General features: G+C 41.9%; 1 protein-coding gene across 1 annotated transcript; it reads left to right on the forward strand.

Moving 5' to 3' along the window:
* Window positions 1-1,692: 1,692 nt before the first annotated feature.
* On the forward strand, window positions 1,693-13,333 carry BLOC1S1 (biogenesis of lysosomal organelles complex 1 subunit 1). Its single transcript, XM_026680824.2, has 4 exons — window positions 1,693-2,136; window positions 4,151-4,223; window positions 11,474-11,606; window positions 12,852-13,333. Exons 1-4 carry the CDS (start codon window positions 2,076-2,078, stop codon window positions 12,960-12,962), a joined length of 378 nt encoding a protein of 125 aa, XP_026536609.1. The 5' UTR covers window positions 1,693-2,075; the 3' UTR covers window positions 12,963-13,333.
* Window positions 13,334-15,172: the final 1,839 nt, after the last annotated feature.

Consider the following 15,172-nt stretch of genomic DNA (forward strand, 5'->3'; position numbering starts at 1 on the left):
GCTTATACTCCCTGGTATATACAGTAGTGGCCAAAATTGTGGAAACCTTTTGGGAAATGTGTCTCCTTACGTATTTTATGCCATTACTACCAAACAGGGAGATCTTGGTCTCATCACTCCAAATAACACTGTCCCATTGTTCCTCTGTCCAGGTAACATGGGTTTTATCCCCAGTTCAGTCTTTTCAACTTTGTTTGAGAAAAAAAATATGGCTTTTTTGTGGAATTCTAGATTTTAGGCCAAATTCCTGCAATCTGCTTCGAACACTCCTTGCACTCAACTTCACATTGCATTGCGCCATTCATACACCCTGATGATTTTCTTCTGTCACGTAGGCACAGTCTCTTAATTCTTCTATCATCACTTGCTGTTGTGCACCTTTTCCTGCCTTTACCAGTGTGGCTTTGAAGTGACTGAGTTTCCTTATACCTCTTCAAAAACTTAGAAATGCCACTTTTGGTTAAGTTTCCACCAATTTTTCTTCTAATTTCTTTATAACTGTAGCCTTGTTCACTGAATAATACTATTTTACAATGCTTTCTGAGTCACCAGTCAACTCTTTGTACCATTACTTTAATTTTATTATGTTTTACAAGCTCACGAAATGAAAGAACACAAAAAACCCCAACCAACTTGATAGCGATCACTTAACAATGACAAATGTCCCCTTCTCAGCTTCAATACATCAATAACTGAATCCTACTGTGATCTGATTGGCTCGTTGCCAAACAAGATGGCACCTGATTGGCTCTCTAAACACTGTAGCTCATTGGCTACAATCAGATGAAGGAAAGCTACCTGATGTCAACCCGAAGCAAGTTGTGCTTCCTTTTTCTGGTTATTTGGCTATAACTGTTCATAGAATGCAGATAACTGAACAAACTGTATTGCATTACATTCTTGATTACATTATCTTTCCATTGATTTATAATTTTATGGTACTACTAAAGAAAGTGGTGTTATTAGCCATCAAAAATGCTTTTCCCAAAAGTTTTCCATAATTTTGGCCACTACTGTAAGTCTAAGTGCTATTGCTATCTGAAGGTAAATCAAGTGATCATGGGGACGCTGCAACAGTCATAAGTGTGAAAAACAGTCATAAGTCTCTTTTTTCAGTGACGTTGCAACTTTGAATGGCCACTAAACAAACTGTTGTAGGTCAAAAACTATCTATAGTTGTTGCGAGCAAATTCCCCCATATATAAATAAATAAATAAATGGGGGGGGGGGGAGTTTCCTTGAGATAAAAAATATCCCAGGCTAAACCCTTAAATTACCGAGTTTAGTGCACTGATTAAGTCACCACGCTAGAAACTGGGAGACTTGGGAGTTCTAGTCTTGCTTTAGGCATAAAACCAACTGGGCAGCCTTGAGCCAATCACTCTCTCCCCCGTTCTGGAAAGCAAGCAAGGGCAAACCACCTCGGAAAAGCTTGCCAAGAAAACTACAGGGACTAGTCCAGTCAATAGTCAACCTCTAACTGAAACTCCCCTGCCCCCCTCAAACAAAACAATACAAAACACAAAATAAAACAAAACAACACATGCACATGCACCCAGCCTCCGATATACTTTTGTCGCCTAAGCAGATGAATGCCAAAACTGAAGACTATTCTCTTGACTCTTGCCATTACATTGGATGAGGAAGTAGGAAGTAGGAAGAGAGGGAGGGAGGGAAAGGAGGGAGAGAGGGGAATGGGGGAGGGGGGTAGGAAGAAAGGAAAGGAAGAAAGAAAGCAAGAACGAAAGCGACAATAGGAAGGGAAGGGAAAGAAGAAAGAGAGAGAGGATCTGGCAGTGTCAGAGTCGACGAGAATCACTTCTAAGAGGCGGGGAAATTCTTTGCTGCTAACACTGGCGTGACTGGCTGACGTGCCACCGATACAGCATGCCACCGATGAACCGCCTCCGTCCTAGCAGGCAGCCATCGGTCAGGGAGAGACAGCGGAGCAAGACACCCGCGGCACCGCGCTTTCCCAGCACCGCCCAGCAGCTCACACGTGAGCGCCGGAGTCATCTGACGAGGAGGAAGGCCGAGGGGGAATCCGGGCGCTTCAGTGCTCTCCCCGGACGGCCATGCTCTCCCGCTTGCTGCGGGAGCACCAGGCCAAGCAGAGCGAGCGGAAGGAGCTGCAAGGTGAGCGGCCGGGGGAGCCTGGGTGGGGGAAAAAAGCCTTGGCTCCCCGTGCCCAGCCAACCCCACCCCTCCCCAGCAAAACGCCGCGGCGTCGCCTTTCAACTCTTCTCGGAGCGAAAGGTGGTTGGGGAGAGGAGGGCCGGATTCGGGACTAAGGAGTCGAGGCGAGGGACCCCGTGGCTTTCGTGGCTCGGCGCGTAATAATAATAAAAAAGCCGGGCTTTTCGGAAGGTGCAATTGGAGCGTGGCTGCGGCAGTAATTCTCACGACACAAGCCTTCAAACCACATTGGAACCTCCCGCCTGGGAGAACCTCGCCTCGCTCCCCAAAGGATGGATAGTTTTGTGTGGTGTGAACTACAGGCTAGCCTGATACAGCCTGGCGAGGGTCGCTCTGGAGAGTGAGAAGGGCGGCATACATATTGAACAGGTAGTCCTCGACTTATGACCACAATTGAGTCCAAACGCATTAGCCCCTCCTTGTGTGCAGAAGTGGGGTAAATGCAGTGGTGGCAGAACCATCAGTACTCAGTTGGTAAAAGTTTGGTAAGATCTGGTAAATTTGGTCTGGTGGTTTTAAGGCCTCAGGCTAGAAACCAGGAAGCTGTGAGTTCTAGTCCCCACTTAGGCATGGAAGCCGGCTGGGTGACTTTAGGCCTGTCACTCTTTCTCAGACCATCTTGCCTCACACCCTCGTTGTTGTGGAGAAAACAGGAAGAGGAAGCAAATTAGGAATGTTCACCACCTTGAATTATTTGTAATAAAAGTAAAGGCGGGATAAAAATAAAACAGTCGGTTCTTTCCCAGTTTAAAGCAACCTTCCATCTACAGTCCTCAACGTAGGACCACAATTGAGCCCAAATTTTTGTTGCTAAGCAAGACAATTGTTCAGTGAGTTTTGCTCCATATTATCACCTTTCTTGCCACAGCTGTTAAATGAATCACTGCAGTTGTTAGTAACACAGTTGTTAAGTGAATCTGGCTTCCCCGTTGACTTCGCTTGTCAGAAGGTTGCAAAAGGGGATCACATGACCTGGGTCCCACAGCCAACATAAATACATACCGGTTGTCAAACATGATCATTTGACTGTGGCGATTACAAAAGTTGTGAGAGAAATGATCATGTCACTTTTTTCAGTTCTGTTGCAACTTCAAATGGTCACTAAATAATGTCGGGGACTATTTATAGCAGTGATAGCTAACCTTTTCCACGTTGCATGCCTGCACCCATGATGCAATATGCGTGTGACTCCCCCACCCCCTGCGCATGCATGCGCAACCTCCCTGCACTGCACACCTTTGCATGAGTGTGTCTCCTCCCGCGCATGCGCGGCAGATACCCAACAATCAGCTGACTGGCGGGGCGCACATGCATACACAGTAGGGCTCTTCCGGGCAACCTCTCATGTGCCAGCAGAAGTGGCTCTGTGTGCCACTTCCGGCATGCGTGCCATAGGTTCACCATCATGGATTTATAGTCTTCTCAACAAAGACTGAAAAAACTTAAAAAAACAGGATGCTCTCTTTCAAATTTATGTTTATAGGAAGCCTGTGTGATCAGAACAGATGCTTGTAGCATTCTGAAATGGTAAACAGTAGGGCTCATCCCAACCCCTGATTGCAGAAGCAATAATATGGCTGATTCAATTTGTGTGAGAATCTACTTGTTTATGACTAGATCAACTAAAATTGGCCTTGAATTGTTTCAGGTGTGAGCTGAGGAAAGAAATGAGCAATATCATGAGGACATGGCATTAAAAAAAACCCTTTCTGAGGCATTTCCTGCCGTGGTCAGGCAGCTAGGAGGTTGAGGCCTATCTTAAATTATTGAGATGGATATTATACAAAATCAATGCTCTACTAAGCAAGGAACCTTAATATTCCAAACAGATAATTGAATGTACAGTGAGAGAAAGGACAGAACATGAAAACTGCCAAGAATGTGATGTAGAGTCATTTCACGGACATGTTGACTTTAATGATATCATAGAAGAGACATTTGCTTTTCTTTCTAGAACGGCGGCGGCGAGAAGCTATTGCTGCAGCAACTTGTTTAACAGAAGCCCTCGTTGATCATCTAAATGTGGGGTGAGTAGTATTGAGAAGTGGGGAGTGATTGAAACTATATGGAATAGCCATGAAATTACATGGCGTGGATATTGGTATCCAGGACATGATTTAAGATCAAACTGATATTCTAATATATCCATCTACGGTGTCCTTCCTCAAATGGGAATTTGAATATTTTGCCATCTGGCTCATGCCTCCTATTTGAAATTTGTATTGCCAAAAAATAAGGTTTCTATGCAAATTTTCAAAGAGATGCTTTGCTTTGACAAGTACTTGAGTGAACCAGCCCTTTGAAGCTGCTTCAGGAAGTGATACCTTCTCACTTCTAACAGCAAATGGTTACTTCATTCAAGGTTGCTTCTCTTTAGGAAGCTGCAATCAGTAGAGGCCACTTCTAGCTACTGCATAGGTTTGTTGAGGCTGGAAAGCACTTTATGGAGGCAAATTAGTTCTTCATTTCAACAAACACTTTGCATTCATGGAGCGAAGTTCTTAACCAAGGGAAATTGAAAGTGTCTTGGGCAGACTTACTGAAAAATTAATTAATAACTCATTTGTATTTCTGGGGCAGGGGGAGAATCAAATTACAGAAGATTGGGGTTGCAGAAAAGGACCACTCTTTTTTTACATCTATAAGTCCCTGAATTGTTCCCTTATAAGGGAATAGTCAAGAGCCAGTAATGTGAAGGATGTAATCTCTGGATAGAGCAATTCAATCTTCCTGCCTTGATTATAAACATAGCATATGCATATGACAAGCCACTTAGCTTTATCTCACCAATTCCAAGAATAATACAGGACTTTCCTGACAATGCCTGGATAGTGTAATTAAGTATTAAGTATTTATTTATGCAGGGCTGTGAAGTTTAAAGCTCAACTTCACAGCCCTGTATAAATAAATACTTAATATGATTCTCGCCATTTGTTGCATGTTAACAAAAATAGCTTCATAGAATTCGCGTGGCAATGCAGAAGAATGCAGATGGGAAACGACCTTTCTTTTATATGGGTGTCCTTTTCTATTACTGTCTCTTTGATAGTCGGCTCTAGGAACTTCATCACGGTTGTCTTAGACATGTGGACTGGATTTATTGCTTTAGCCGTAGCACATTATGTTTCAATTGATATCATTCTTTTCCTTGGTTTTAAATGTGTTGTGAGCTGCCCAGACTTGCACATATAAATTGATTAAATAAATAAACCACAACATAACAATTTAAAACACTGATTTCTATAATTCTAAGTATCGTGTAAATATTGCTTTTCTTGATCTCTTCTGGGGGAAAAAAAACCATACCAAAATACTCCATTTCAGACATAAATCAATGCAACTTATAACTGTTCATCCCCTCCAATAGATTTTAAGTAATCATGTTATAAATACTTAGGTTTTTAGCCTCAGTATGATGGCAAAATCTTGGAGAAATAATATTTCTGTGACATAAGAACATCTAAGGCTGGGTTGTCCAAAACCTTGGCAATTTTTAAGACCTGTGGACTTCAACTCCTAGAATTCCCCAGCCAACCAATTCCATCCACAAGCCTTAATGTTGCCAAGGTTAGGCACCCCTGATGTAAAGTAAAAGTTGTATGTTTCTGCAAGGTCTGAAATACTAATTGGAAGGATGTGATTTCCTGTTAACACTTTGTGGCCTGTTTTACACTCTTCACCCTTTTGTGCAACAGTTATTTTGAAAGAAGAGAGGACTGAAACTAGACCACCCTCTAGCCTAAAATGTTTATTTACGTTGGGAAGCAGAAGCTGCAACATTTTATAGCACAACTCCTGTCCTTGACTAGCTCCCACAGTTGCTGGCGCCATTTAGTTTTGTGGTTAATGGATGAGAATGGGAATTACAATTTTATTCTTCAGGCTACATTTCCCTAGAGGCTTTCAGTAGACCGCAGATCCCTAGAAATTCCTTGGGACAATAGAGAAAATGATTAAGTAAGCCTTGTGTAGGTTTTGCCCCAGAAATGCTGCATCTAACTCCGTTCGCAATGACTATTTTTGTTGTTATAACTTTTTACCACCCAACAAATGAGATCCTGATAATGGAACATAAAAGTAGCTGTAGCCTGTGTATTTTCCCACGTTTCTCTTCCTCATTAGTACTTTTAAACATGGAGTAGAAAGCAGGCTGTCTTTGTCTGCCCTGTGATCAAGCTGCATAGACTTCTCCAATGGCTTCATATTTTTCATTTTACTATAATAGTAACTAAAGTCAGTAGGGAGAGAGGTATCAGCCCTTCCAGACAGGCCAGGTCAAGAAACAGAAGCAGCAGGGATTCTAAGAACGTTGTTTTATTATTGTGGACTGCAATAACAGAATCTTGAAAAGTTTCTCTCTATCCCGCTTTATGTCAGACAAAATCAAGGCGGGGTTATTTTGACTTTCTTTCTCACCTGTGCTTCAGTTGATGAACTGTGTATTGCGTGTCCAAGTCCCAGCATAACTGGCTCTTCATACCTTCTTCTGCAAGATCAGCTCTGAATTCCTTTACTCCACCTCCCCTATCAGAACAATCCTCCCCTCCCTTGTAGGAAGATGAGCTAGACAGGTTGTTATGGGCAGGAGATAAGAATCCTTCCTTCCCTCATCTGAAGATTGGCCTGGCATCTTACCAAGTTCAGTGAACCACGCAACAGAGTCAGTTGTAAAATTCCCCCCACTCCTCCCATTCCATTGCAAATAGTACGGAAGAGCTTTTACCCTGAGAATCAGCAAGGAGTCTCCTTCATGCTCTGGCTATTAATAGCGACAGCAGGTCACAAGGACAGAACTTGTACAGGCATATCAGATGGAACTGTTGTGCAACGTGTGTGATGTGGTCATTTCTCTCCTTCTCCTGTGACTTCTCTGGTTTGGGATAGCCCAGAATGCATTCTAGTTCATATTCCTCTTTCCCATCCATTCAGTATTCAAAATCTTGAAAGCCTCTCTAGGTTTCTTTCTAATCCATCTTAATAGGAAACAAAATCAAAGCAGGATTATTTTGAGATTCTTTCTTATGCTTGCTTCAGTGTTTGGACTATGTAACTTCTTGTCCAAGTCCCTGTTTCAGGTCTCTTTCGTATCTTCCCCAAGGTCCGTTCTAAGAGGGGATTCACTTGAGGTATGGTGGATATCCTGGCAAGCCCAAGGTTCCTTTTCCACTGTTTACAGTGAACAGTAATATATATTACATATAAAGGTTCAGAGTCTTCTTGGCCCAATTTACTGATGCTATCCAATTCATTTCCATCCTCTTGGAATCAAGTCACAAACTACCAATAAGTCTCCGCCTTTTACTCATCCTGACCACTAGTTCTAGATATGCCCTGCTCATCAACAGTTGTTTTCATTATTACTGATGAATAATAGACTTCTTTTCATACCAAGAAAACTACATATCTACATTAATTTATCAAAAGTTGATGACATCGCAACAGAATTGTTACTGTTTTGTTTTGCATTATTTTGCGGAAGAAGAATGCACTAAAACTTTACCATTCTCAGTCTTAAAATATCTCTGGTTTATCTCTCCTGTTTATTTTACAAAATCAAGTTAGTCCAAGTCATTAATTGTTCCAGTATATTTAAAGAACTATTCGTCTATCTGGTACTCAGTGTTGCACAGTCATGAGAAAGTAATTTCCTCCCATTCCTAAAAAGCTCAAATGACATTATCTTAGCTTTAAAAGCATCCCCCTAAGATTAATGTTATATTCATAATCCATTTCCTCGTGGAGGCAGTTATAAGCTATTCTTTGTGTATGCTTGTGTCTATAAAAATCAAGACAACTTTTTTTATTTCCTTTTTATGCAGGCAACATTTTTCTTCCACTTAAACAAGCCAGAGCACTATCGTGTTTTAATTTCTATAGCCACAAAAATAATTTTTAATGAATTTCAGGCATGACTTTTTAAAACAAATAATCCCTCCTGAAATGCTTTCAGGGCCTTTAAAGAGGGTGAGATGGGATGGAAATGCAATAAGGCAGTTGCCTCAGACATAAGGGCAGGGGGGGCACATGTACAAAACATGGATTAGTATATAAAATTATTAGATGAATATTTTTCATTAGAAAATCAACCAATTAAGATATGATTCCACAAGTTATAACAACTCAGACAAACAAGCTAACAGCAAACAACAGCCTCATCAAGGAATCATCGAGAGCACTCCCACCAACATTGACAGTGGAAGCTACTAGTATATAAACAGAGAGCAAACCCCACTCTCTACTCACACTGATGAAGTTATTTAGTTGGTTAATGAAACATCTTGTGAGAAAACAACCAAGGTCAGAGAGTACCAAGGACCCCACAGTTCAACCCTGAACTACAAATATTGTCTTGTATCAGTCCCTCAAATTATTTCAATACGTATTTTGTGTTTTCCAAACCATTTCCACTTAAGTGGGCCACTGACTTCAGTGGACAAAAGTCAGTGGAGCAAAGATTTAAATTGGTACCAGATGCAATGCAAAGCAAAATGAAAAGAGGTCTCAAACAGATACTTGCTCTTCCCCCTGCAGCTGAGTGTTAAAATCCATTTCATTTCAAATCCATCTGAAAAGATTTTTTTTTCTTCCAAGGAGCCTGGTAATCTTCAGAGCCTTTTTCTATAGCTTTAACTTGTAGATTTGAATGGAAGATATGAGTGGAAAGATTCCTTTCCAGGTAAATATCCAAGATCCCCCAAGGTTTCTGCAAGAAAAAAAATGTGAAGAGATAACTAAATCCTCATCTCTTGTAGAGTTGAGGGCTTGGGATATTTTAATCTTTTTGCTGTGATTTTAAGGGGTTGCAAATGAAGAAAGGTATCTGCAAATATGACGTCTAATTTCCTTGTTGATCAGTAAGGTAGCTTAGGTGAAGGAGTCTATCAAAAGTATTACATCCAAGCAGGTATGTCAAAAACAAATCATATAAATCATTTTCCAGAATATTCTATTTTTGTCACACCTGTCTCCCTTATCTACAAGTTGTTCCTTCTGTTCTCAAAAGTATTGTTATCAAATACAGTAGAATTATTTAACTATTTAACTTATTATTATTGACAGTAGATGGATTTTCTGCTGTAGCTTACATATGTGATTTTCATCCCACATAGAAGAATCTTTTATAAACAAACAACACTGACTTTATATATCAACATTTCTTAACTAAAAACATGTATGTTGAAATGTCTATGATGAAAATATCTCATTAGCCCGTTATCAAAAGTATCAGTCTATTTCAGTCAGATTGCTACCAATATCAGAATATTGCTATTTTCTTCCCTAGCTGTATTGTATATTTTCTGTCATATATGAATGTTTGATAATTAACTCAATTATCTCAAGTGAGGAAAAGAGAATGTATCAGTGTAACATTAAAAGATATTTTGTGAAAATATACCATTTATAAAACATTCATCTATTCACTGAATAGAACACAATTGTTGCACAATTCAATTAAATGTTTAATTGGTTGCATAGTTCATTAAAAATGGAGTAGGTGATAATTGGAATATAGGGCTTGTTCTTAAATGGTATAATAGATTAAGCATCAAACACCCATATAAATACTCAGTTGATTAAAGAAGGGATTTTATTAGAAGGCCATAGTTCGTTAAAGAGCTTTAATTGACCTAGTTCATTACAGGCAAGAATAATGATTCATGAAAGGCTGTTAAAAACTATTAACAGAGAGGAACATTCAGATTACCTTATATTTCTCTGATCATTGAGATCTCTTGGTGCTTTAGATCCCCAGTTGAATTAAAAATAAGAGTTTAAAAGCAATTACAAGCCAGTTTAAAAAGGTCTGCAAAGGGTAGATGCCTCAATTCAGTGGAGAATATTTTCCAGAGAACTGGAATGGTTACAATTTGACCCTGAATTTCCACAATTGTCAGCCTCTGACAATTAATAGGAGAACTTTCTCAGATAATCACTTTCAGCCATTTAAGACCCTCGTTCATCCAACCGTGCAAAGCCAGTCTTAGCCTAGCACATCACATTTTAAACATAATGTCATTGTATAGCAAGTCACAGTAGCAGTCAGCACAAATGTTTGGTCTTTGAAACATCTTTCACATCAGCTTAAGTGATTGAAGATTTTAGAGTAAACTATAGGCTCTGTAGAGCTTACATTCCTCTTAGGCAGCTGACAAAATATTGAGAGAAAGCCTCAGATCAGGGGTGTCAAACTCGTGTCGTCACGGCAGCGTCATGTGATGTATCACAACCTATTTCCCCCTCCACTAAACCCAGCAGGGGTGGGGCCAGGACGTGACGCATCCGGCCTGTGGGTCCCTGGTTTGGTTCCACAAAGTAAAGCTTACACAGTAGCATCTCTCCACTTTTGAGACTTCCCCAGTGCTGCCTTCTGCTTTCTCGATCTCTTAACCAGCTGCCTGCAAGAGAGACCCATATCAGTTGAGAATGTTCATCATTCAGTGAAGCAGGAAAAGAGACATAACAGAACAAGTAACTTACTTTCTGCTGGGTAAGGTCTGAGACTTTGCGTTATCAGAAGCTATAACTTATACAGGAAGGATATCGCATTTTCTTGGAATAGAGTTTTTTATTCAATCTGGAAAATTTTCTTCCTAAAAATGCGCAATGGTGGTAGTGAAAGAAATTCTCAGAATGAAATTCTGAGACTTTATTTCTACATGTCATTAATGCAGCAGCTAGTTTTAGAAACAGCCTGGCTGTTTACAGGTTGGTTGGTTTTTCCTCTTCACCACAACCTCTTAATTATTTTGCCCTTCCCTTCCCAATTTGGCAGTTTGAGTCTCACCAGGCTCAAGGTTGACTCAACCTTCCATCCTTGGGTAAAATGAGGACCCAGATTGTCGGGGGCCATATGCTGACTCTGTAAACCGCTTAGAGAGGGCTGAAAAACACTGTGAAGCAGTATATAAGTCTAGGTGTTAGTGCTATATCTGCCCTACTTTGGGCAGTTTCTTCGACTCAAAGTGGCTCAGCCTCCACTCTATGCTGAATCTTTCACCTGACTTTGCCTTATTCACAAATGGATCCAGATGCTACTTGTGTATATAATGATTGCCAGATGTTGCTTAGATACTTAATCTACTATATCCTTGGGAATTTATCCGGCTACAAGCTTCCAGCGCCTGCCTCTGCCCCTGGGATTAGCTTGTTCTGAGCTGGGAAGCTACTTAGTATGGAGAAAAGTTTGAACAGAAAATAGAGCGACGGAGGGCTTAGAGAAAGGAAGTTCCGTTCCTCCCTTGTTGTCTTAAAGAATGACTGAGCCTCTCGTTCCCAGGGTGGCCCAGGCTTACGTGAATCAAAGGAAGCTGGACCACGAGGTGAAGACACTGCAAATCCAAGCCGCTCAGTTTGCCAAGCAAACGGGCCAGTGGATCAGCATGGTGGAAAACTTCAATCAAGCTCTGAAGGTGAGCACAGTGCCTGTATGAAGGGCAGTGGTTCGTATATTGCTCAGCCTCTTCTAGGTCACCCTTAAAGGACTGGGCTGGGCTGGGCTGGGCTTGGTGAGTGGGTATAGGGGGAATCCCAGATGGGTTCAGGATATACAAAGCCATCAGTTCACAGGTACGAAAGAAGAGGCAATCCCAGAAGGGAAAGGAACAGCAAGCACCTCAACAAGACGGTCTCCCCCTCTAGCCCGTCATTTATAACTTCTTTAATATGAATTATGCTATAATTTCTCCTTCAAAAATATGATGCAACATGCGCATTTAAAAATGCACCTTGACCCTTGTGTGCCTTCTGGTTCTATTGTGGCATACTGGGCATGGATCGGCAACCTGGCACATCTGAGAAGGGCGGTATCATTACGCTTTTATTTAAAGCTTATTGTCAGCAACCCACTACCAAAACAATGTTAACTTGATCTCTCAAATGTTATTTGTTGTTTTGTCAAGCTGTGATTAATCCTGAGCACGATGGGAGAGCTCCATCTACTGGTCACAGGCTTCTCAAGATACCGAGTCTGTAAGAAGGACAAAAGTGGTCTTATGTGCATTTGTGGAATTTGTATCTGTACATTCTTCATCCTAAATGGCAGGGATGGAGACGGTGGATAGATGGATAGATAGTCCAGTAGACAAAGAAATGAAAGACTGTTTGAGCCTTGTAGTGTATTTAGTAAAAGAGATAAGGGCTAACAAGGGTCTTCTATTAAAATGGTAAATTCTTTCCTGTACATTATCCTTGAATTCACCTAACGTTATTTAAGTGTCAGAGCAGAAGGATGCTCTAGAACAGGGGTGTCAAACTCAAGGCCTGCAGGCCGGATCCGGCCCATGAGGTGCTTAGATCTGGCCCGCGGGACCACCCTGGAAATAGCGAAGGATCAGCTCACGGTGCCTCTGCCAGCGCAAACTGAACTCGGGAGGGCTGCGCACAGCCCTCCCAGGCTGCATTTTCTCCGGCAGAGGGCTGCAGGAGGATCCCCCTCCAGCCCCGCCTGGGACACCACAGGTGCCCCCTGACACAAGTGATGTCAAGCAGGCCATGCCCTGGCCACACCCACCCGGCCATGCCCATCCGCCCCCACCCCCAAGATCAAACACAACCCTGATGCAGCCCTCAGTGAAATCGAGTTTGACACCTCTGCATGCCATGGATTTGAGAAGCCAAAGAACATGGGTTTGATCTTGACTTTTCTCTCTGGGCAGGAAATTGGTGATGTGGAGAACTGGGCACGGAGCATCGAGATGGACATGCGGACCATTGCCACCGCTCTGGAATATGTGTACAAAGGGCAGCTGCAGCCTTCCACTTCCTGATCCAGATGCCAGAATCTCTTGGTCACCAGAGTTGCATCTCTCACGCTGTATTGCCAGCTGAAGGCACGTCGTGGCAGAGTCCTTGCCTGCAACCTCTTCCTGTAGTTCGGTGACTGTTCTTCTACAGCACCGAGTAACCTTTTTTTCCCCCTCCTCCCCGGCCCATCTAGATGCCATAAGAGGTGCCGTTGGGCCTTTCGCTTTGGCTGAGTATCCATGGGCAGCCTCTAGCTGGGAGGAATCGTGAAACAGCCTGGCATGGAAGTGCCCAAACCCACAAGGAAAGGAAAAGAAGCCATGCTTTTCCCATGCAAGCTGGAGCAGTCTGTGCTATGAAGTTAGAAAGAATGAAATAAAAGCAGGTGGCTTAATTACAAGTGTCGATGTGAGTCATTGGAGTGGGAGTGTTGGTTCTGTCAGCTGCTCAACCCCATCTTGGCAAATGGCGAAGAACAACAGAAAGCTGCCTTCTCTTCCTCACCCAGAGGAATGGGGTGGAGATGGAGAACTGGAGCTTTTCCTCACAAGGTCACCCAGCCTGGCCTCTTCATCCTCTTTTAGTTTTCAAATCCTTTCCCAGTGTTTTGCAACCCTTTAAACAAAGGAACCCTTCTCAAGATTTAATTTGTCCTAATCTCTTCTTAATTTGTCATGTACTACATACTTGGGTAAGAGGGGTGTGACATGGAATGCCAAACGTGTTCAGTTTCCATTTCTGGGAATGTTGCCTCTCCCTTCACTAGCTTTATGGTAAAGGAGGCTGGATATTTTAAAGTGTTCCAGGAAAATATCCTTTCAAGGAAGCTCCCCATATTCCCTGCTTTCACAGATGGGTTGCCTTTAGTCTGTTCACGTCTACCTCTGGGCTTCAGCTAGCAAGCGTTCTGCTTCTCTTTTCCTGATCTAGTGCACCTCTCCATCTGCTTTTGTAGCTGCAAAAATTGGGGAGCTTTTGAGTTAATAATAATTATAGAATTACTAGCTCTATACCCGTGCTTTGCTATGAAGCTATGTGATCGGGCTTAGTTTTTTGGGAGGAAAATAAGAGGAAAAATTGTGCCTCTGCCTTCCAGCATCCATCGGTATTCATCTGCCTAGCGTCTTCTGTCAGTGTGTGAGAGTTGAGGGCTGTTTGGAAACTGAAACATGGAAACCGAAACAGTATTTGCTATGTGAGCAAAAAGGAGACAGCAAGGAGCCTGGGCATGGCTTAGCTCAACTGTTCTGTACTAAAGCTGGTTGCTGCCGTGAAACTTAAACTCCTCTGTGTTTTGCATTTGGAACAGGTTTCAGGTGGGGAGAGAGAGTAGATCTCCTTAACATCAGAGCGTATTAATAATATATGAAATACTAATGCTCTGGTGGTCATTTTGAAAAATCCTTTCTTAGTTGAGCACCTTGAAGTCAAGAGGAACATACATGCCAAATTTCAAGTTAGTAGGCTTTATGGTTCTAGAGATTTTATGACGTGTGAATGGTATTTCGCTTTTATATATATAGATATAGATGCAGATATAGATATAATACTAATAGTTTTCTGCCCATCTCATCACAATTGTGATAATACAGTATTTCTTGTTGCATTTCTTACAACAGCACTGAGATTTCCTAACTTAGGGCAGAGTCGGTAAAAATGTAAACCATTTATTTTCCTTTCTTCCTTTATGGCATCTCTGAATCTTTTGGCTAAACTGGGCCTTTTGTTACATCATGGGTCTTTCTAATTAACACAACATTACCAAAGCAAGACACCATTTTCCATATTTGCTTCATTTGGAGATCAGGCAACCACATATTTTGAGTGTTTTTGTGCATCAGTTTTTATATCTGAATGTAAATGCTTTCTGCCCAAACTGTACAGGTAATGCTCAACTTATGACTACGACTGACCCCAGCATTTCTATGGTTAGGTGAGTTTTGCCCCATTTTACAACCTAGCTTGCCAGAGTTGTTAAGTGAATCCCTGCAGTTGATGAGTTAGTAACCTGGTTGTTAAATGAATCTGCTTCCCCACTGACTTTGTCAGAAGGTGATCATATGAACTTGGGACACTGCAACCGTCATAAATACGAGTCAGTCGCGAAGCGCCCGAGTTTTGATCAGATGACCATGGGGATATTGCAGCAGGCGTAAGTGTGAAAAACAGTCATAAGTCTCTTTTTTTTCAGTGCCATTGTAACTTTGGTCACGAAATGAACCGTTGTAAGTCA

Source organism: Notechis scutatus, chromosome 2 (genome assembly GCF_049901735.1).
Source record: "Notechis scutatus isolate UNSWTSFEM ecotype Mainland chromosome 2, rNotScu1.2, whole genome shotgun sequence".
Taxonomy (NCBI): domain Eukaryota; kingdom Metazoa; phylum Chordata; class Lepidosauria; order Squamata; family Elapidae; genus Notechis; species Notechis scutatus.

Coding starts and splice junctions, on each gene's coding strand:
- BLOC1S1 (XM_026680824.2), top strand. CDS start 2,076: ATGCTCTCCCGCTTGCTGCGGGAGCACCAGGCCAAGCAGAGCGAGCGG. Junction 2,137..4,150: donor CGAGCGGAAGGAGCTGCAAG/GTGAGCGGCCGG, acceptor TTTTCTTTCTAG/AACGGCGGCGGCGAGAAGCT. Junction 11,607..12,851: donor ACTTCAATCAAGCTCTGAAG/GTGAGCACAGTG, acceptor CTCTCTGGGCAG/GAAATTGGTGATGTGGAGAA.